The sequence below is a fragment of the Sesamum indicum genome, linkage group LG1 (assembly GCF_026168435.1).
Source record: "Sesamum indicum cultivar Baizhima isolate 11 linkage group LG1, ASM2616843v1, whole genome shotgun sequence".
Taxonomy (NCBI): Eukaryota; Viridiplantae; Streptophyta; class Magnoliopsida; order Lamiales; family Pedaliaceae; genus Sesamum; species Sesamum indicum.
This window is the reverse complement of record NC_142657.1, coordinates 20,065,994-20,088,730: the sequence shown is the minus strand read 5'-3', so window position 1 is coordinate 20,088,730 and position 22,737 is coordinate 20,065,994. Positions and strand designations below refer to the sequence as shown.

The 22,737-nt window shown below is 34.3% G+C and overlaps 3 protein-coding genes across 5 annotated transcripts; 1 reads left to right on the top strand and 2 right to left on the bottom strand.

Moving 5' to 3' along the window:
• Window positions 1-429: 429 nt before the first annotated feature.
• LOC105168530 (citrate synthase, mitochondrial) lies at window positions 430-9,125 on the bottom strand. Its single transcript, XM_011088660.3, has 20 exons — window positions 8,946-9,125; window positions 8,603-8,675; window positions 8,441-8,503; window positions 7,382-7,423; window positions 7,060-7,125; window positions 6,896-6,961; window positions 6,643-6,756; window positions 6,308-6,371; window positions 5,902-5,984; window positions 4,875-4,924; window positions 4,707-4,784; window positions 4,469-4,597; window positions 4,303-4,345; window positions 4,012-4,098; window positions 2,658-2,759; window positions 1,734-1,841; window positions 1,586-1,636; window positions 1,045-1,118; window positions 858-909; window positions 430-761 (listed from the first exon to the last, which is right to left on the bottom strand). The coding sequence occupies exons 2-20, from the start codon at window positions 8,651-8,653 to the stop codon at window positions 669-671; spliced, it is 1,416 nt and encodes a 471-aa protein (XP_011086962.1). The 5' UTR covers window positions 8,654-8,675; window positions 8,946-9,125; the 3' UTR covers window positions 430-668.
• Window positions 9,126-11,067: 1,942 nt separating this feature from the next.
• CNX2 (cofactor of nitrate reductase and xanthine dehydrogenase 2) lies at window positions 11,068-16,257 on the top strand. 3 transcript variants are annotated; one of them, XM_011088648.3, is made up of 7 exons: window positions 11,069-11,426; window positions 12,276-12,896; window positions 13,057-13,224; window positions 13,307-13,498; window positions 14,679-14,747; window positions 14,995-15,093; window positions 15,906-16,257. In XM_011088648.3, exons 1-6 carry the CDS (start codon window positions 11,367-11,369, stop codon window positions 15,076-15,078), a joined length of 1,194 nt encoding a protein of 397 aa, XP_011086950.1. In that variant the 5' UTR covers window positions 11,069-11,366; the 3' UTR covers window positions 15,079-15,093; window positions 15,906-16,257. The 3 variants fall into 3 exon arrangements, 2 of the variants coding, with proteins under 2 accessions (XP_011086950.1, XP_011086940.1); XM_011088638.3 differs by having other exon boundaries at window positions 11,070-11,426; window positions 14,995-15,105; XR_016063524.1 differs by lacking the exon at window positions 15,906-16,257 and having other exon boundaries at window positions 11,068-11,426; window positions 13,057-13,229; window positions 13,323-13,498; window positions 14,995-15,065.
• Window positions 16,258-18,665: 2,408 nt separating this feature from the next.
• LOC105170006 (VQ motif-containing protein 18-like) lies at window positions 18,666-19,139 on the bottom strand. Its single transcript, XM_011090580.1, has one exon. It carries the CDS (start codon window positions 19,137-19,139, stop codon window positions 18,666-18,668), a length of 474 nt encoding a protein of 157 aa, XP_011088882.1.
• Between the last annotated feature and the right edge of the window lie 3,598 nt (window positions 19,140-22,737).

Genomic DNA, 22,737 nt, shown 5'->3' with positions numbered 1-22,737 from the left:
GAAAATAGTTGAAATGACTAACATTATAAAAACAAATTAATAAATAAACTATCGGATCAAAAATATAATTTTCCACAAGTATCAAATATTCTAAACTGAAGGAAAAAATATTAACACCCGAAGATTTGGAGTCAAATATCAAACAGAAACCAAAAGGAATATCCAAAAGCAAAGTCAAGCAGTATATTTAACTCAAATCATCTCAGAAGATGAGACATTTTACCCTATAAGTCTATAACATCCCATAGTCGTACTTTATGGAGTGAGATAGAACAGAAGAATTAAGGAACTTGCGTGCAAGAGCAGCTGTGTTAGCCTGGAATGCGACATCTGAGCTTCAAATTGGAAAATCAAATCAAATGTCGGCGAGAATTTACTCATTATTACAAGTTACAAATAAGATAAACCCAACCAATTGCGCATGCAACATCAAAATGGTGCGACTGACCTCTTGTACATAGGGTGAAACAATAATCTGTCCATGTATTAGTTGTTGAAACATTATAATACATTCAAAATTGGGGATAAAAGCAAACAAATCAAACACACATAGAGATGCAACTCTGCAACAATCGCGCATTTTCCCCACATAAAGAGATTGCTTTTCGCGAGCAATAATTATTAAGAAAATTGCTACAGTAGACTATGTCTTTGTAAGACATCCAAGCTTAAGCTACTTTCTTGCAGTAATTTTCGAGCCATTCCATAGTGACACTCTTTGGCCTCTCAAGTGGCAAACCAAGAGCTCGGTCCCAGATAAGCTAAAGCAACAAGAGCACAGAGCAAGTTCAGAGAAGAATTAATGGATACAAAATGAGAAGCGCTTGTAAGAAGAAGATTATGATGTTGAAGGTTACCTGAGAGCAAATGCCAATAGCTCTTGATACACCAAAGAGAACAGTGTAGTATCTGTTGAAAAAAAATTGTCACTTACAGCAATATGGCTTCACTCATTTATTTTTATTATTGCCGACTCTATCGGAGTTCTAAACAGTAAAAGTCACAGGACAATTCAGCATTAGGAAAGATTTGCAAAATGTATACCTTGCTTCCGTTAGACCATAATGATTGAGCAATACTCCACTGTGGGCATCTACATTAGGCCAGGGGTTTTTCACCTGTAAAAATCAGGTCCCAGAAACAAACTAAGTTGGGACTAGATTTGTAGAAATTACTACCTGAATTCTCTAACACTAAACCAGAAACCTTAATACCAAATCAAGTATGACCCATAATGTAGGATGTTATTGTTAACAGAAAGTTGACTTTACTATTACAAGGAACCAACCACCCCCTGTCCCCCACCCAAGAAAGAAGAAAGTAGAGAAAAATTAAGAGTCTTTGGACAGCATGAGGGCTCACTGCCAAGTTCAATCCAGATGCATTTCGACCAGACCTACTTTCCATATCATTGGTTATAAAATCATTCTTTTTGAAGTCTGTTGAATTAATTTGCCATATAATCATCCTTGAAGAAATTTAAAAGGAAAAACAAAACAAAACAAAGCAATAGCCACCTAAAAGGTTAAAAAGTCCACCGTAAACCTAGAAGCAACTTTGTTAGTTCTGAAACAGAGTCACAAACCTTGCCAAGTTCCAACAGTATTGGTGGCACTACTTCATAAAGGTTGGATACCTGCATGGGAAATAAAAGTAAGTAGATCAAACACATCAGTACACAGGATGACGTGTTAAGGCACAAGTATATCATGCTTTAAGGTTAAAGTAGTCACCAGTTTAAATAATGGATCATCTGGCAAGTGCTTCAGTGCAAATTCTCTCTGGCATGAGTATCTTGGATCTGTCTTGCGCAGAACTCCATGTCCAAATCCAGGAACTACCTAGAATATCAATGTAAGCATAAGAAGGTCAATACTAAAGAGATCTAATTAATTAGGAGAGAAATTCTATGATAAACAAAAGTTGGAAATGAATAAGGTTGCATTTGGATTGAAAAAATTTGGACTTGAGGAAGGGATAAAAATTTCTGATGACCAAACTATTAGGTGACTTTTATCCACTATAGTGAGAAAATAGCTTAAACTGGCTGCTGAAGGATTTGAAATCCATTATAGCTTGAAATTGCCCAAACAAATCAAGTTGATTTGTTATTATCGGTTTCAAACCCTTAGCTCCCAAATCCTTAGGCCACTTATGGATTTTGAAGGTTTAAGTGGGGATTACAATTTAGGGCAAGGAAACAAGAGAAAAGGACCTATCCGCTATACTTGCATGTGCTCATGTCTTCATTTAACCATGGATATAGTTAATAAATCTAATTGCTTGGGCTACAAAAGCGAATAAATTAAAAGATGAAGTAAAAGTATAAGTTCAACCCTTGTAAGCTGTACTTAGATCTAGTGTAATTCAGAAGATTTACTGTTATAGAAAGCCAACTTAGATATATATATATATATATATATATATAAAGTCCAAAGTTTCAATGTTTTGACAACATAGTTGAGAAAACAGAGAGTGGCCACAGAATGAAATCAGAGTCTTTGAAATCAACACACACAATGATGCCAACTAAAATATTGTGAGGCTATGATCTACTTAACCTTTGTACCTATCAGTCATTAAACATGAAGCAAAACAGAGAAACATAGGGGTGAGTGAGTGGGGATTTACAAATTTCAACAACGTTGACATCCTACCTTGCCACTGTTCAATGTTTTCCAGACGTACTCTTTCAAATGTTCTTTGCTGACATTCTCTCCACACTCTTCTACCACCGATTTAATCCATAGCAAAACTTCCTGTATAAAACCACAAAGTGAAATCACATGGTAAGTAAAGTATCAGCTATAAGTGGTAGGAAGTGATTTCAATTTGAATTCGTGGAATTCCTGATAATGGCAAAAGATCTTAATATTTTTGTTTGGGTGTCTTCCCCAGCACCTTGTATTTTCCTTTTCTGTCTATTTTTTGTTTCTTGGCATGTATGTTTTCTGTTGGTTCTGGTTGTACCAATTCAATGTATTGTTTATTTCGGGTATTCACTAAATGCACCTCACCTGAAACACCGCTATGGATTAATAGTTCAAGAAAAATGCTTGCCCATGTACCACAGGGAACAGGGTATCAATTCCATTAATATAACAGAATGTACAGACGCTCAAAACACAGCAACCAGGTAAGATCTAAGACAAGCATGCTTAAGCATGATGGAGGACAAGCGACAATTTGGTTAGATATAAAAAGCATCAGTTGTCAGACGAGATTGTTTTACATTATTCAGACAATCTTACAGCTTTGTTACATGCGAAATAGAAATTCTAGAAGTAAAAGATTCTTTAGAGTATCTAAAAGTAATCTGAAAGGTGAAGATATTATTCTGTTTGTTGATGCTCATTTAGAATGGCTTGTCCCTGTCCAACAAAGACAAAAGCATTACATCAGAAGATGTCATTCTGGGGCTTCACATGATCCATACAAGGCATTATTGCTTGTTTCTTGAAGCCCATTTAATTTGCACTTAACTGATTGAAATTGTAACTTGATAGTTAACTGGTAATACTAGATTAACCCAGGTAACTTGACACGATATTGAGGCATTTAGAAGCCATGCCTTAATAGAAATTTTAGAATTAACGGGGAACTGATCATTGTAACTGACTTAAGATATTAGAGGTCTCCTTCACAAAATCCAAATCAAGGAGAGATTACAACTTATCAACTGTAGCTGGACAAATAGGAGTCTCTCGATCTTTTTGCAAAAGCAGTAAGGCCTAAATTTCCCTACTCCTTAAGATCATTTCAGAGGCATATTCTTTTTCTCATTGTATGTTCCATCAGCAGCATAGAAAGGTGGAAGAGTCATTTAGTTATATCAAGTTGATACACACATCAACGAGTAGGTGGCATTCATAACTCAGCTGTCTTTCCCCAGAACATGAGCAATGGGGTTCAACAAAATAGGGCATCTGGATCGCAAAACTAATGACAGTTGCCAGTGGCATATTTGGCAAAGAAATACAGATAAACCCAACAACAAAAACATTTTAGCACCTGATTAGCCAAGCCATGAAGTGGACCAGCTAAACCATTCAATGCAGCCGCAAATGAGAGATAAGGATCAGAAAGGGCACTAGCAACCTGTGAAGCACAACATCAGCTGTCAGAGCAATACACGAAGATTCAAACAAAGAAATGAGATAGTACTGCTTGATAATCAAAATAGCCTGGAGTGTAACGAAACCACGATACTAAAGTCCATACAGGCAACTCATACAAAATGCAAGCATTCATGTTATAGTCGGGTCCTAGCAGAAAGCTCACAGAAACAATAAAGTCACTTACCAGATGACCAGTATGGGCACTAACATTTCCACCTTCATGATCACTGCATTAAGTAATGTATAAATATGTAAAATGCAGGAGAGAACTCTGTGTCTAATTGCAACGACACAAATTATTTATACTAAGTATAATGATATATTATAATCGCATATATTATATAACAAACCTATGTATGGTGACATAAAGTCTCATCAGCTCTTGCATGGCAGGATTATCAAAGCCTAGCATGTGTGCAAAATTTCCTCCATAATCTAGGGAGTCATGCATTGGTATAACTTGCCCATTCTTGTATATCCTGCGCAATTTCAAATAAATGTCACTTGGCCTAACTAATTAAATTACTTAAGAAAAAATTATTTATATGACCATAATTCAAGCACAACAGGTGTAACCCATTAACCAACCTGCGGTAGACATAAGAAGCAACAACTGGAACTTGCGCAATTAAACTAAGAGAGTCCTCATATGTTGGTTCCCAATACCTGTCGAGGACAAACCATAAGCATTTGAATATAGAAATTAGAAAGAAAATTGACTTTTCAATAGAACATAAAGCCTCATTATGAACTCACTTAGATTTGTGGATTCCCTTCTCATATGCCTTCTGGAATTCACTTTGGACCTAAGCAAGACAAAATAGAATGAATTTGCAGTTGACATCACATTACATAAAGTCAATAACAGCAATCTCTTTCCATACTTCGATAGTTCTGAATCAAGAAACAAAATTAACAGTTCTAGGGAATGGAAACAACTAGATCATGAGAACAAATTAATAAAATACATCATGCATGCAACAACAGGATTAAATGAAAACATTTGGTTTGCCATTGCGGCATAGTCAATCATCTTGCATGGACCAACTAAAGGGTATATAAGTTCATGGCAATTGGTAAGTTGCCAGTTGGCAAGGAAATCAACTACAATAATAAGTATGCCCAGGAGTATGTTGAACTTTATAAGCACAATTTTAACACCTTTCTTTACTTAACAATCTAATTGCTATTGTATAAAGATCAAAAGAATGCTAAACTCCTACTTCAGAGGCCAACTAACAATCGCATTTGGGTAGAGAAGGTGACAACTAGACATGTGCACACAGACAGCTACAGATCAAGGTTTTAGCAATCATGCGACAAAGCAAGGCCCAGGACAAACATCAGAGATATCTTGATCTCTTACAGTGAGGGATACAAAGAGAGTGAAGTTAGACGCTGCATAAATTAAAACTATCATAGGCGAATACGTGACGGAAAGTAGCATATCATATAAACTAAAGTATCATAGTACCATATTAATCCCATAAGGCAGCTCAAGCTATGTTCAGCCACAATCATCCTCAATTACGTCTAGATATGTAACTGCTTACTAACAATTTTAACAATATCCTAGAACTAGAAACCTTTTTTTATTATGAGATTCGCTTATGTTCTCCATTTGATCATTTTTATTATATTGCCAGGATACAATACAATAAATCTACAAAAATACATGCTCTGGAAGCATTATGGATGCCAATGCATGTGGAAACCTGGTTGCAAACAAGAATTCATAGACAAATGAACAACTCTAAGTTAAAATACTGATTAATCAATTCACCTGAAGAGCCATGACACCAGTTGCAAACTGAGTCATTGGGTGAGCAGTAATAGGTAAGGCATCAATTGTTTTATATACATGATCTGCAATGGCAAACGGAGTACAAAGATGAAAAAATTGCATGGAAAGCTGATAAAGGCTAGGGACACTGTGGAATTGAGATACACTTGCATAAGACCGCACAGAAATGTAGGAACTTAAAAATAAATAAATAAACACCGCACAGACAAAGTAAAGGAGCTTGCAAGTTAAAAATAATAAAATAAATCAAAAATTTTAAAGCAGGACAAATGAAGAAGTTAGCATAATTAGATTTGGATGTATAAATTTAAGAATACTGAGACAAGTTCATCTTTATGTTATCATAGGTTTAAGCAGCCAAAGATCAATTCCAGGGTTGAAGAACCTGGGACAGTGGCACGGTTTCTCAGTTCCTTCGATAATGAATCCACTTGGTCTTTTGTTGGCACCTGCACCGATGGCAGAAATAGTAGAAAGAGAGAAAGATTAACCTTCAAAAATTTCAAAGAGCAGAAATGAAGCTGAAATGCAAAACTAGCTCATATGAGGAGGCTCCATAACCAATGTTAAAGCAACTTTTTAATTTGGTGCGAAGAACATCTGATGTGGAACGGACAAAGCTTGAGTACAACATTAATTAAACTTGACAAAATGGCAGATGGAGCTAAAATCCAAACATGAAAAGATGCATTAAGACAGAATAGCAAGTTAGTAACCTACCTTTCCTGTCAAAAGAAGCCAGAGAAGACCTTCAGGCAACGGTTCTCCTCCAGGCTTTGCTGCAGGTAACAACTTCTGACATTCAGGTATAGACAAACCCCGGAAGCGAATTCCCTAAGTCAAAAAAGGACAACAATGCACATTAATGAGCAACTATTATTTCAATTAAAGAGGTACTGCAATTCCAGATGTGGCATGAACTGAGGAATACAGGAATATCTTAGAATCTTTAAATGATAAAAGGGGTGTCTACCTCTTCTGGATCAAGCAATGAGGTTTCCCACAATAATCCTGTCATTCCTCTCATTCCACCAAGAACCTTTTTCACAATGTGTAAATAAGCATACCAATTAGTATCTGAACTATCAATTTCGTAACATGGCCAGTCAATATGATGAAAGCAAGAAAGAGATATACCATGTCAATGGTGATGTTCCCCAGTTGAACTTTCCCATGTTCTGACTTAAGCTTCTTTAGGCGCTCCTGAGACAAAGCAATATGCACCGAGTAGTTAACATAGTCCAAAACCCTTCTGCTATTAACACTTTGGTCAATTAATCACACAAATATTCGCACAGAATAAAACAACCATATATGTAAAATATCAAGATAACATTTTCTTTCAGCAATAGGATACAATTGCAAATGCACGTCGGAAATTAAGACCATAACCAATCAGAAAATCATCACTACTCCAGGACATAGTCTAAAGAAATTAGTTTCAGCCTAGGAAAAGTACCTGTTGTTCCGGAATCAATTCCTTCAGCTGAGAATGGAGGTCCTGTAGAGAAGTCAATAGTACAACATTATTACAAGTTGTAGTTGTAATTTGACTAGAAGAAACAAGCAAAAGGTTTTGAAAAGAAAAGAAGAAAAGAACGATTGCTGATCATTAAATTGTAAGTGGGGGCAAACAGAAACTGAAGCCAATATATTGAATTCTCCATCAATGATGCCCAGTTTCTTTCAGGGTAATAACTAGACATTCTCTTGAGCCTCAGTCTAGGATCAACTTCTTGTGCGCATTATATTACTCATATCACATGTTATAGCAACTAGCAGTATTCAAGACTAACCAACATCCCAAAACAAAGCACACTTCTAATGCATAGGTCAAAATTTCATAGCTTCGCAAACTTACATGACAAACTTATTGTGCAGAGTTAATAATTAAAAATTGCAGATAAAACTCAAGTACCGGACCCTCTGCCAATACACCGGCAGAGATCCATGGAAGATATAAAGTGTTAATCTCATAGCTTTACAGCTTTTATTACAAGAAAGGCAAAAGGAAAGTTATTCATAGTACTTTTTAGCTTGTAAATCATTAATAAATTGGAGTTTTTGTCACTCACTTTTTTCTCCCTTCAGTTATAGTTAAGAAAGGTTAATGCACCCAATGTTTTTTCATGCCAGAAATACAATTTCCTAAATTCTCTTCTTTCCCAGTCTACCGTCTTCATAAAACTGTCACCTGATTTACCAACAATAGGAATCAGGAAACATATTTATGATCACTTTATCCTCTTTGTATTTTGTAGTTTCTCTTCTTGCGGGATTGTGGCGATGGATCTTAAGCCAGTAAAGCCAATACTCCAGAGTCTTCAAATTTCTAGATAAAAGACTATCAACCCGGCAGAATAGTATGTAATGGAAATGGATCTCAGGCCATTAAATCCGATACTCCAATTTTTCAAACTTCCAGACTAATGCCGCAACCCGGCAATATACTATATAGAGCCAAGAAAACAGATTTTCACCAATCAACATGGAGAACTACAAAATAAAACTAGCTTACAGTATCGGAGGATGTCTGGACTTGGAGCCAGCGGACAGAGTTGCGGAGACCTGGCTGTTGAACCTATTACATGTCAAAAGCTCATGTTTCAAAACTGGAGTCGAGAAACGTAGAGAGAGATCACGTAAGACTACATCAGGCATAAACGAAGAAAATGCTTACCCCACGCGAACGCAGCTTGGATAACAGAGAGACGCTCCTATAGAATACCATTGCTCACGACGACCAAATTTCACTGAATAAAGTGATTTCCCCGAAACAAATCAGATAATTCATACAAACGCAATTGCGCGAGTAAAATTGTCACACAGACATCATCCATAATCAAATCTCAGCAGATACAACACATTATTGTCAAATATGATTACACATCACAAGAAACAACAACGTGCTTACATCGAGAGGCAAACCAAAGTTAACCACCGAGAGTTCTAATTGGTATCAAAAACAACGAAATAAAACTGAAATTGATAGAACAGCTGATCAGCGCACGGCGATAAAGTACCTAAAGTGGAGGAAGATTTGGGGAAATGATGGAAAAAAGCAAACCAAGTAGACGAAAATGCTTTGCAGTGTGAAGAGCGAATTGATAAATGGCTGGCAATTCAGAAGTGGCGACTTTTAATCAAGAACCAGAAAATTCCAACGCCGCAGTTTGGTGCGTTTTCCTCCTTTGACTCCCAACAGAAGTACAAAAAACGTTTTTGTTCTTTTGGTTGCATACGACTTCTCCGAACTTCTAAAGCTCTTTATTACTTTATTTGTTTCATTATAGCACTCCTTTGCTTACTTACATTAAATTCATAAATTATTTTCATTTTTATTAATTTCACACTTAACAGCTGCTTAAATAATTTTTAGTCTATTGCATAATTGTAATTGATTTCACAATTGTTTAATATTCAATTATTTGAAATCACTTTTACAAATTATATTCTTTTTTGTTATCGCATATACGAACTTTGTGCTCACAGGCTGTATGCAACAATTAAAATAAATGCTTATCAGCTTTTTTATTAAAAATAAGTTTTAAGAAAAACTATTTTTAATTTACACAAACTGTTTTTAAATATTTAAATCAAATTAGTATATAAACAACTCTGCGCATGAAATTATGAATATTAAATTATTTTTTCTAACACTTTAATTTTGTTTTTAATTTTTTTTTTTACTTTTATTTTTAAAACCACTTTAATTTTGACGGCAACTAAATTTCTAAACTTGTTATTAAAACTTATTCCCATCACAAAAATAAAAGTTGTTGCAAAAAGTCTCAAAACAATACACGAAATAGAAATAAAAGGAATGTTGCATTTTTACTTATTAGGATGAAGGAAAAGAAAGTGCATTAAATTGAGATAACGAGATGCCTTATCTCTAACTTTTTTTATACATTAAAAAAAAAAAATAGAAAAGCAGACCTAAGTGGGGGAACATAATTGCATTTAGGGATAATTACAATTTCTTTCCTGTAAGGTTTTATTTAATTATACGTATATTTTTTATAGTTTAAAAAATTATATTTAATACTCTTAAAGTTTATTTTTATCTAATAAATAAATTTATTAATTAATTAAAATTTATCAAATTTATTAGTATTAATAAAAAATTATTATTAATTAATTATAAGTCAAATAAAAAAATTTATTATTAAATTACCCTCATATATCTCACACATTAATACATGTGATGAAGTAAAATTTCAATGTTATAAGAATAGTTTAGTCGAAAAAAATTGTTTAACCTGCAATAAGTTAATAATAAATCAATGAAGGATAAATATAAATTTTCATTCAATTTTTTGTTAATATCAGTAAATTAGTGATTTTTCACTAATAGGGAGATTTATTTGTTAGATTTGATCAAATTTAAAAAATGTTAAATGTAATTCCCATACAACAGAGAATTTATATATAATTATATTAAATAAAAAAACAAAGAAATTGTAATTATCCCTTGCATCTATTAAACTAACCTAAAGTTTGCACAAGAGAAACACACCTCCTCTATAATTGACCTTTAAAAATTGCAAAGTAAACATCACCCACCCTTTTTTAGTTTTTTAATTAATAGGGTTAATTACATTTGGATTCATTCAAAAACATAAAATTACACTTTTTTTTTATTGAAACTTATATCAATAATAACCTAATAATAATTTATTTTTGAATTAATCATGATTATATTATAAATCTAAATTATTAATTATCATGACAATCATTGTATTAATTTAAATAATTAATAATAACTATTCAACAATTACTATCAAAATAGATAAATATAAATTTGTATAAATTCAAACACAATTGTAAGATTTTATCATCACTATTATGAGTTAACATATACCGGTAATTCTCACATTTTCTTGCACCCATCTTTTTTTTTTGTCTAAACAATTGACTTACAATCAAAAGTTTGTAGGTTCGAGATTTGTATTTTGTCGTTCTTTTGTGTTGTTGGAACTGGTTAAAAATTTTAATATATTAAAATAATTTTTAAATTTAAATATATTAAATAAAATAATAGATTATATTAAAAATATATATATATATCTTATTTAACTGCATTAATAAATTGTCACTGATTAGCACAATTAGGCCATAAAAATAACAAATCACTAAAATATAGACATGCATGTAAAATTAGGCAACTCTGTTGTTGACCTTTGGCTTAATACACGAGCCATATAGTCCTCCTCCGTGGCGGTTGTGCGGTGGTCCTCCTCCCTCCCTCGCAACGTCACCAGAGTACTAGCCGCCACCGTTTTCCTTATCCTCTCTGATCTCCTCAGTTAACTATTTCTTGTAGAGGATTTGAAACCTTTTCTTGGATTAGACACCATCTATTCATTCATAATTTTTAGACAAGATTTTCGGTTGATTTGTCGTTGTTTCTGGGTGTCCAGTTTTTGATTTGCTTTTTCCTCATGCGGCCCTGCATATCCAAGATTATGAAAAGGCATCCGGGTCTGAGGAATTTCAGCTCCGTATGTCTTCTTTCTTGAAGTTCATTTTACTCTTTTATCCACAACTTGCTTCTGTAGTTGCTTGGATTGCTCGTTAGTTGAGAGAAGCACCTATTGATTCTAACGGAATGATTTTGCTACTTTGTTTAAATTTGGTTGATTTGTTTTTGGATTATCGGGTTTTGGTACCTTAATGCATATGTTTTGGGAATTTGGAGTGATTTATGTATTTGCAATTTGATTGTAATGTTCATCCAGTAGTCTTGTATTTAGTGGAGTATGTTGCTTCTGTCATCGAGATAATTATGTATGTATGTATATTTGGTAACTTTGTGGTTGAAATATTGTTTGACATGATTAATGCTATTTTGGGATATTGTGACATATAGAGTTATTGTAATCGTTATTTTGGTGGTCGTTTGTGAAGATTGTTTTGTTGCTAGCCGTAGTATCTATATCAAAACCTCAATATTTGCTTAGTTTTCCTTCATGCTACCAGAGCCATGATTGGGTTTACTTTGCTACTTAGAGTGGGAATACTTATTCTGCATTGTATGTTGAAGCAGCTATCAGTTTCAATTGAGTAATTGAGATCAGGATGGGTTGTTTTTACACAAAGTAACGTGATGGTTAATAGTAACTGATCTTTTGGTGAACCTTTAATATATAAAAAGTAATCAAGAAGTCCTTGAATAATTAGATTTTCCTTTTCCAGTTCCCCTGTATAATGTAATTTCACTTTGGTGTTGGGTGTCTAATTCATATTTTCTCAAATCTATGTTGAAAGCATGGACCGTGCAAATTGGTTTCTATGTCCTCCACCAACCATTAAACTATAGTTGACTAATAATAATCAAATTTAATTTCCAGGCCAATGGTACAAGCATGTCTGGCATTCTACAGAGAGGCAGTAATAGTCCAGATTTAAGAAGTAGCCATATGGGCAGAACCATGTCAAAGATGTATGCTACTTCATGTGAAAAATTTTCGGCAGATGCGCCTAAAGATAATCCTGTTTCAGATATGTTAGCTGATACATTTGGGAGGCTACATACTTATCTGAGGATCTCATTAACAGAACGTTGTAACTTGAGATGCCAGTACTGCATGCCTGCTGAAGGTGTAGAGCTCACTCCTAGTCCTCGACTTCTCTCACAGAATGAGATTGTTCGTCTAGCAAATCTTTTTGTCAGCTCTGGGGTTACAAAGATTCGTTTGACTGGAGGGGAGCCAACAATCAGAAAGGATATAGAAGAAATTTGCTTGCAGCTGTCAAATTTAAGTGGGTTGAAGACACTTGCTATGACTACTAATGGAATTACCCTGGCGAATAAACTTCCAAGGTTAAAAGAATGTGGGCTTAGTTTGCTAAACATAAGTTTAGACACGTTGGTTCCAGCAAAGTTTGAATTTATGACTAGGAGGAAGGGACATGAAAGAGTGATGAAATCCATTGATGCTGCTGTAGAGTTGGGATATAATCCTGTCAAAGTATGTTTAACAATATCCTTGGCATTATTGTTTTCACTGAGTTCTTGCATCTAATCCCTTTAATATTAGATTTTGTACAGATTAGTATTAATCAGTTTTTTCCACTGTCATGATCTTCTCCAAAAAAATAATGTACATATTTGGATCTGCGTTACCTCAGGTAAATTGTGTTGTAATGCGTGGCTTCAATGATGATGAAATATGTGATTTTGTTGAGCTGACACGTGAGAAGCCAGTCAATGTACGGTTTATTGAGTTCATGCCTTTTGATGGGAATGTGTGGAATGTGAAGAAACTTGTACCTTACTCTGAAATGTTGGATATTGTGGTAAGGTAGAACTCTGCAGTCCATTATGTGGCTTCTGAATATCTTTTATGCATTCCCTGAGGGGCTCAATATTACCGAACAGGTTAAACGATTTACAGGACTTCAAAGGATTCAGGATCACCCCACAGAGACAGCAAAGAATTTCAGGATAGAGGGACATCAGGGTACAGTTTCTTTCATCACATCAATGACAGAGCATTTTTGTGCTGGTTGTAATAGACTGAGACTTCTAGCTGATGGGAACTTTAAAGTTTGCCTATTTGGTCCCTCAGAGGTAGAGCATTACCTTGCTTATATTGTCACCCTGAGAGTTTCTGTGTTTCCTGATTTTACATTTCTTTTCCCTGATGCTTTGGACAAATAAATCCCACCCCTCCCATCTGTGATAAATCTTCAGAAATAAAAGCTTCGAATAAGTTAATCATGCTGCATCCTTTTGCAACTAACACATAATCTACACTACTACTTCTGTGATAATTGAAATCAAGGACCAAAACAGGTCCAAGATCCAAGAAATTGTAACAATGGGGTTCATTTAGGTGTCTATCCTCTGTTTAAGGGTTTGCCAATCACCTGTTGACGTGTTATTTTGTTGTTTCTTATAAAAGAGAAAGCTTAAAGTATATTTTACTGAAGAACTATAATTCAAATTATGTCGAGTTGAAATTAGAGTTTGTTCACTTCTTTCAGTAGAGATACAAGAGAAATACCTACTAAATTAGCAGAGAATTAAGAGGAAAAGATTATAAAATATTTAACACTCCTCTACAAGCTGGAGTGTCTGTATCAATCATGCTCCCCTTGTTGTGCAAAGTATTAAATTGCTTCTTTCTTAAAGCTTTAGTGAACACATCTGTTGTTTGCAATGTAAAAGGAGTAAATGGGGCAAAACTGTGAGAATTGGCCAAATATTTTGATCCTAATGCAAGTTGAACTTCTAAGCATTACAAAGAAATGATTAGTGCAGTTTTATGGAGTAGCAACATTAATGCAGTTTTATGGAGTGTAACATGTTGATAATCATCAGATATTTGGCATAGGTAATGTATTTGAATTTGGCCTCTGGATTCTCCACTAGTTATTATGCTTTGACTGGTTATCAATGATGCAATCAGTAGTGGGGTAGAAATCAAACTGCCAAACAAAGTAAAATTAAGTTATTCTTTCAGGTAGTGGTTTTATGTATTTGATCCAACCAACTTAGCAGTGGTTGTCTTGTAAACCCCCAAATATATCATAGGAGCAATCGAGTTTGAGTAGATGCATTAAGCTTCAGTTTTTCATGTTAACAATATCAGATTGAATGGATGCATTTTGGTCTTATATAATGCTGTTTAAATTTGGCTGTGAGATTTTGTTATTAGATTTGACCCCTGCTCCTGTGAACATTTGAAGATATCATTTTAAAGTAACATTTTTATCTTATTAATATGAGGAGGCGTTTTTCCTTTCAGGTTAGTTTGAGGGATCCTCTGCGTCGTGGCGCTGATGATAATGAACTTACGCATATAATTGGAGCAGCGGTATGTGACTCTTGTTGCTTGCTAATAATGTTGTAAAAACTATATTTTTTCTTGGTATTGTTGAGGCGTCTGCTCTCCCACGACTGCACAAAAAGAATGCAACCAGGCAACTCCTAGAATCATTTTTGGGGGGGTTGGATGATTGGGGATGGGATGTTCAGACTTTTGTCAAAACTTTTATGTACAATTCAACTATTTCAGATTTTGTGTTGCTTGATTTTGTACTGATATTTGTTCCCAAAACCAGATCAAAAGGAAGAAAGCAGCCCATGCTGGAATGTTTGACATTGCAAAGACTCCTAACAGACCAATGATACATATTGGTGGCTAGGCATTATCACCACTGGTAGATTACCCTGTATGTCATTTTTAAGCTGGATTTCATGATCCATTCTCTTTTTCATATCCCTACTTGCTTTCAGCTGTAGTATTATCTGATTGGTTTCTCACATTGTCAAATACGTTAGTATTATGGCCATGTTTCTGGAGACATAGGACAGGAGATGTTTTAAACTTTTCTCTTATTGGAATTTACCATTTAGCTTTGATTTGGTGAACTGAAATGAAAGGATTCTTCTTTTATGGGATGTCCTGCAATGCATTTTAGACAGGAACAATGGCATTAGTGATAAGTAAGTGAAGCAGAGATGTCTTCTAAGATACCCGCTGATAGTCGCAGAACATTTTGGCATCTCTGTATTAAGCAAAGACTTATACCATCCTCATCAAGGGTCAGCAACGTGGATGCTCTTTTTCAACTTTTCTCTATCTAGATTGTTTCCAAAATATAATTCAATTCAGCCCTTCTTGTCTACCTTATTCTTTTAACTGTAGGTCCACGATCAATCCGACATCGCTGGACTACAATCAATCCAGTTTTTTTAATCTGCCATTTATATTCAGTTACTGTTGCTTTAATCAACCCTACCAGACTTTTCATGTTACCATTTTATTCAGGTCACTTCGTCAATGGTCATGGCAAAATGACATACATCCTGAACTAAAAGTTCTGCTGTTTTTCTTCTTGCCATGCTTCTCTTGCCTATTCTCCTCATTTCTATGTGTATAAATGCAAATGTGATACATACACACATAAGAGAATATATATATTGCTCGTTGGTCATTTTTACTCACAATTTTTGTAATTTTCTCTTTCAGGTGCCATGTTTAACTTGCTTGTGTGGTTGATCCAGTGGTTCTTTCCTGTAGCTGACAAAACACCAGAAAGGAAAGGACTTCTATAAGGGAAACTGTGAAGAAAGAGAGAGCTAATTACGGAACCATGCTTTTGTGTTATTCTCGAGGCTGTACATTATCAAGCTGAAAGAATTGAAAATGTTATAGACTTTACAAATTCTAATGTTTCTTGTATTTTGGAGAATACCAATGTCAATTTTCTCATATGCCTTGTATATGTATATAACCCTCTTCTCTCGGAGGTGATTCTTTTCACTTGTACAAAGGATAATATCTGATTATTAGTTTGAGAAAGAACGAGTGTTGGGCTCAACTATGTTGTTTACCATCTTATTAATGTTTAGGTTCGTGGACCTTTATTCTACACCAAAATGATTCACTTGTATTCTGCTGTGTGTGGGATTATTTGCTCTTATACTTTCACTAATTTGTGAAGTGTTATGGTATTTGTATGCTAGATGCTCTAGCTTCTAATGATTTTTCCATTTATATTGGGAAATTGACATCAAAATGCTGTAGTTTGGGATTTGTTTGTTTCTATTGTCGACTTGCATATATTTCACTGCAGAAACATGAGACTATAATAATTTCATGCTGTATCTCTTTATTATGCCGTACATGCGCCTGTGCCAGGATGTCAGGTCCACCTGCAAATCATGCCGATCAGTATTTGTTAGTCTTCATTAAAGGTTTAGCTTGCCTGGTTATGTGATGTTCATTTTCTTGTCATGCATACACTTTCTTTAACATGATTAAAGATTGCCTAGTCTTGTTGTTACTTAGGCAATAGTTATTAAGTTTCAGGACAAGCCTGAAGTTGACATGGATTTAGCAAATATTGAGAGTTAACAGACTCTAGGTGACTACGTATATTTTTATCTCCATGACTGTATAAAATCTAACCAAATGGAGGCATTAAATTTGCAGATTACTTGTATGTTCTTTTCGGAAACTGCACCATTTTTAGTGGACGTCATTGACCACTCTGATTCAAAGAACATAATTTTCTAGATGTTGAATGCTAACTTTCTTTCTTTAATTTCTCTGTTTTGTTTTTCCCCGGAATGAATCTTTCTTCCATTTCAACTTACTTTCGAGTGTCTGCTACAGAAATGAATGTTACTGCCATCCTGACCTTGTTGCCAGCTTCTGGTATGCTTCTGCTTCATTTTAAGGTTTATGCACAATGGTTGGTTACTACTTCTGTCACGGAAACATATTGAATTGTTTTACAGGTTGTGATAGATTCAACTGGCTAGAGCTGAGTGGTTCCATCGATATATCATGTGTGCAAATCAACTTCCAAGTGTTAGATAGGTAACTCCGTTGTTGTCTATATATATCATATACATCATCAGGTGATGTCCTACATCTGCATGGTATGTATAATTATATGATTCTCTCAGAGAACAAATAGGTATTATTGCACTCTCGTCTGTTTGTTTCGTGGCATTTACTAAAATTGGATCATGCTATGAGATGAAGGCGTCTACTTCAGATAGTTGTGCAAGTGCTTGAATATGTTGGATATTGCATGTGAGGAAGTGGTACTATTGTTCTAGACTTTATGGTCCCCAATCTCCCTTCAAGATATCTAGAACTAGTTACGAACTTGAAAATTAGAAGAGTGGAAAACGACACATTAGCTTTTTCTGGCGTGAGTTTTATGACATCTAATGGAAGAAGGATATGATTGATCACACATCATAATCCGTTTCTAAAGGAGATAGATTGTTTGAGGTGAGAAACACAGGGGAATTCAATATGTGGAGGGACATTTGGAGCCAACAAATGAACCGACAAAAAGGATCTCTTTTATCAGTCTGAACAGAGAGGTAAAGAGAATCACAAACATAAAACTATGGCCATTAACCTTACGAGGACCATGGACTAGTGAATCTTATGGATTTTCTATCCACACTGAAGAACATTGTCAACTGTTCATTTTAGTTGTATAAATTGCTACATAAATCAGTGATCTCAACATCCATTATTTCAAACCAGACATACTTTTCACTGTCTATAACAACTGGGAATTAAAAAGTTGGTGCTGTATACATGCTTGAAGGAGGATACCTCCTTCTGTTTTGCTTGATCCATCAGTCAATCACATCTAAGGGAACTCAAGTTTTCCACTGTTCTTGTACTCCGCTGCTTTAGTTAAAGAGCCCTTACACAGTCTGTGATCTCTTAGGTGGCTGTGATTGTCAGAACCTTTCAGTACATATATGCTGAAAGAATGAACATCACCATAATGAACAGGCCATAAGGAGATGAATAAACGAGTAACACTAGAAATTCTGATTGATGCAACTGGGATGGAGAGATTGTCCACTTTCTTTGATGTTCTGATCTCTGACTTGGATTTCTAGCACAAAGAACTTACATTTGACAGCCTCCTATTCTGCTTCTTGGAGCAATCCCAGCAGAATGACAAAATGGAAAGTAATTTTCCAGCAGCTCCAAACAGCAAAAACTTCTCGTCGAGTTCCAAATTCAGTCACGTGCCAAAGTATCATGCAAAATAAAGAATAAGTGTCTCCCTCCAAATCTCTGAAGGAGAAAGAAAGCCAAGCATCAATCTGATCTTGTCTGAAATCCAAAACCACCCCTGCCCTCCCCTCTCTCCTGGTAAAAAATTAATGAATGAAATGTAAAAAGCCCTCCCTTTCTGCACACAAACTAGTGGTAAGAGTCTTGTCAATCTCACAGAGTTTTCAACTAGCAGAGAGGCATCTCGCCAAATGTATTGAATTGAGAAGGCCTGAAAGAAAGTAGAGGAAATTCATTCATATCAAGAAAGAATCCATCTACATCTCCCCAGAAACTCAAGAAGGCATTTGGATTCTCTCCGTCGCATATGTCTTCAATCTCCTTCTTGATTCTTTGTGTATCTTGCAATACAGGAACACCCTCTGGTTCAATGTTCTTCCTTGCTTTGCTACCACAAGGCTTTGACGGCAGGCAATGGGATGAAGAACTATTCCTGTTGTCTGTGCTATCCTTCCTTTCAACTGGTTTACCTGTAAGTCTTTGGACAAGCTCTCTGAAATTCTCAACGTCCGTCTTTATGATTTCTGGTGCAACTATGTGAATTATACGTATCTTTGGCTTCTGTTTGGAAATTATACGAGAGTCATTATGCACCGCCAACTTAGGTGGAGCTGAGGTTGTGTGGAACGACTGAGGCTTCATATTCTCTTTTTGTGGCTACCAATGAAGTTGTATCTATGTCTCAAGAGGTAAAGACAGAGAGTTATTTGGTATATTGTGTTTATGATGCTGAAGATTGGAGTTCAATATTTATACAGTAGAACTAGAGTTGCCTAGTTGGAGCAACAGAAAGTCCAACTATAGGAAGAAAAATAAGGTTGTCTTTTGGAAGTAATGATCAGATGGATCCTTGTCTGTGAGGCTGTTAATTTCTTGGTGAACACACCAGTACACCAACCTATACGTGGATTTAAATATATTACATCGTTATCATGATGTACAACATTATAGTTTACTTTGGATCATGATAAACTGATTAGTCAATGCTTATCAAGACATTTCCCCATCAACCAGCAGGGTATTGGCATTGTTTACATCAAGTCGACTTATTTGTTTATACTACATGTGAAGCAGCAAGTATGTTACTCATCAGGTATGTACGATCGATAAGTTTCATTCATGAAAACTCTTGGAAGTTGTTGAGACCATTATTTTTGTGCTTGTTGGAGCTAGGATTTCCTTTCTTACCACATTGTGACAATGTTGTTTAAATTCCGAGCAGTTGTTTATGATCTTGATTTACTATGTGCCAACTCCCAACTTGTATTTTTCTCGATATGTTTTCATAAAGTCAATCTGTTTTAAGTATAAGCAACTTGTGAGTATATGCTGACATCCAACTAAGATTGTTCTCAATTTGCACCAAGAATTGCTTGTAGTTTAGTCATTGACTTTGCTGTCTATGATTTTGATTCTTAATTTGGGGTTGAGAAATAGAAAGCTATTGTCTGAAAGCATAAAGTCATTGTTTAAGGTTATTGTAACGTGTCGACATCCGTAGTACAACAGAGCTTCAATCCGACACCTCTAAGAGGGACAAGGGAGGTATGGATTAAAGGCAAAAGTATCGCAAGTTCTAAAAGTAGTTGTAGGACAACTACGATATGTATATGTTAGAACAATCATTCAAAAACATGTTTGAGATATAAATTGGACGATCCTATATATCAGTAAAAACAGTAAAAAGATCAAAATACCCTTACTAGACACCAAGACTGGGACACCATAAATCTTGACATAACAGTGTGGAGATGTTGGGATTTATGTTCTTAATTATTATGATCATAAATGATTAGGTCTGGAAATGCATTCCACTTCTAATATAATGAAAGCAAGTACTACAGTAGTAGTGGGATTTTAAAATATCACTCAAGGGCAGGCCAATATGGTTGAGGGCTGATGAAGTATTGATGACGCTTTTGTGCATGTTGAATCCACGACTTCAATAACCAAGTGGGTTTTGAGGGTCAACTCTTTCGTGTACGTTTGGACAAGGCTTCCTATTTGGAGACACCTACTACGTACTCTTTCTCAAATCTACCATTACAACTCTCTTATTACATTGTGTTGCTCATCTCAACTCAAAATATCAAAATACCAATTATTCTCAATACATAAATAATTCGATGATATATACATATATATATATATGTTTGTCAAAGTTGGATGTTAACTTTTTATGAACTAAAAATTGGATAATGATTGGTCCAAACTCAACTTCAATTTATGACTTGCATTCATAAATAGGGTGTAACGGGGCGGATTTAAGATGAGTTTGATCCGATTTCGAGTTGTTTTCTTTAGTTTTAGTAAAGTTCAAAACTTGTCTCATCCCGTTTTGGATTTAGTTGAATGCAAATATATTTCACTTTGTATTAAATCAACCGACAATTTTAAATTTAGTTGATCTAGTTCATATAATTTGATTAAGTTTTCTTTTTCGATCAATTAAATTGTATATTTTTTCTTAAATAATTAAGTCATTGTTTATAAGTATTTAATACGTCATCAATATTCTAAAATAACAAATTCATGTATTAAGCCGAAAATAAAAAGTTTTAATAAATTAGATATATTTCTAAATATTATTTAGATTAGGTTCAAGGGGTTTAAACTCAAGATAATATTAGACAAGATCCAAGACCTACTCCGACTTCAACCAGGTCCATAAAACTAGAATCTAGTCTTGGGCCAAAATCAATACAACCTGTTCGCTCAAAACTTGTCCCGTTTTTTATATATGTCCTCAAATTATAAAAAAATACCATAAAAAAGATTCGAGTCTATAAGATCGTATAATTTTAAAATCATCTTGAGAAAAACTTTAAGTGCATATCAGAGATTTTAACTTGTAGGTGTACATAATGACGTTTTATTTGAATTTATCACATCAAGATAATATATAAAATTGAGCGTCTATGTGTATGTTTTGGTGTATCAGCATTCCATTCTTGCAGCATATTTTTGTACGAAAAATTTATTGTTACGTGCAGTGATCAAACATCATAAGTTGGATCATCATTGGCCACAAGAATTAGAGTTGAGTTAACACTTTACTACAAACAAACCGAAAAAAAGAACACTTTACTACAAGCAAACCCTTCATAGATCGAAGAACCCTAGAAATAGTTGAAATTATTTTTCTAAAAGAATAATAATTATATAATTATATCAATATTCTAAACAATTTACGAATAATATATTAATTCAATTAATATATTAGTATGATTAAAATTTTTAAAATAAATATATGTAAATAAGATAAACACAATATATTTTATGAGACTCAAAATAAATACTTGGCCTAAAACCAATATTCGAAATTGTGGTTAGGGTTGAGAAAGCGTGACGTGTAATATTATTCGTGTTTTAGGGCCAAATTTGGTTACCGTATTGCCTAACTATCCAATTCTTGTGATTTTTTGACAAAACAAAAGTGTTTGTTTATAACTGAACTTTCACGATAGTATTTATTAAAAGAAAGAACCATATACCATAGCTAAAATAGATCTTAGCAAGCTAAATTTTGAATTATTTTAAAGAAAAATATAAATTTTAACCAAAAGATATTCGAACATCCTAGCAATAATCTGGAAACTATCAGGTGTAAAAGAGTTGCGATAAATGGTGGTCCCTCACGACTATAACAACGAGGGGTTAGATTCTCCTGAAAAAGATGACGACATGCAAGATAGATCATTCTATAACTTATCTCAGATCAAAAGTTATGACTGTCTGAAATTTTACTATCAAATCGTATATATATTTTAAATACTACATTTATACTGCTATCAATTCAAATGCTCCCAAAACACATCCGCCTATTATTCTACGTCAATTTTCCTCCCCCTTTTTTGCAATAAAATATGAAAATTCGATTTAAAATTAAAATTAAATATACCCCTGAGTAGTTATATATGCCAGCATATCTGCAAGTAACTACCCTAACCTATTGCTATATATATATATATATAGATATAATACTCTATAATTAAATAATCATAACAACAACAATATTGCCAAAAAATATTAGCAAGTGGCATTGCTGTCTTAATTAGAATTAGTCTCTTCTTATCCACATCAATACACCGCTGCAAATAAATTGTTTATTATTTTCGATTAATTTTACTTGCCATGTCTTAAATTATGACTTACAACGTTTCAAAATAAAAATATTTCCTCCTAAATGCATCCGTCCTTTTAAACATAGATAGAAATATTTCTAATTTAAATCAAAATA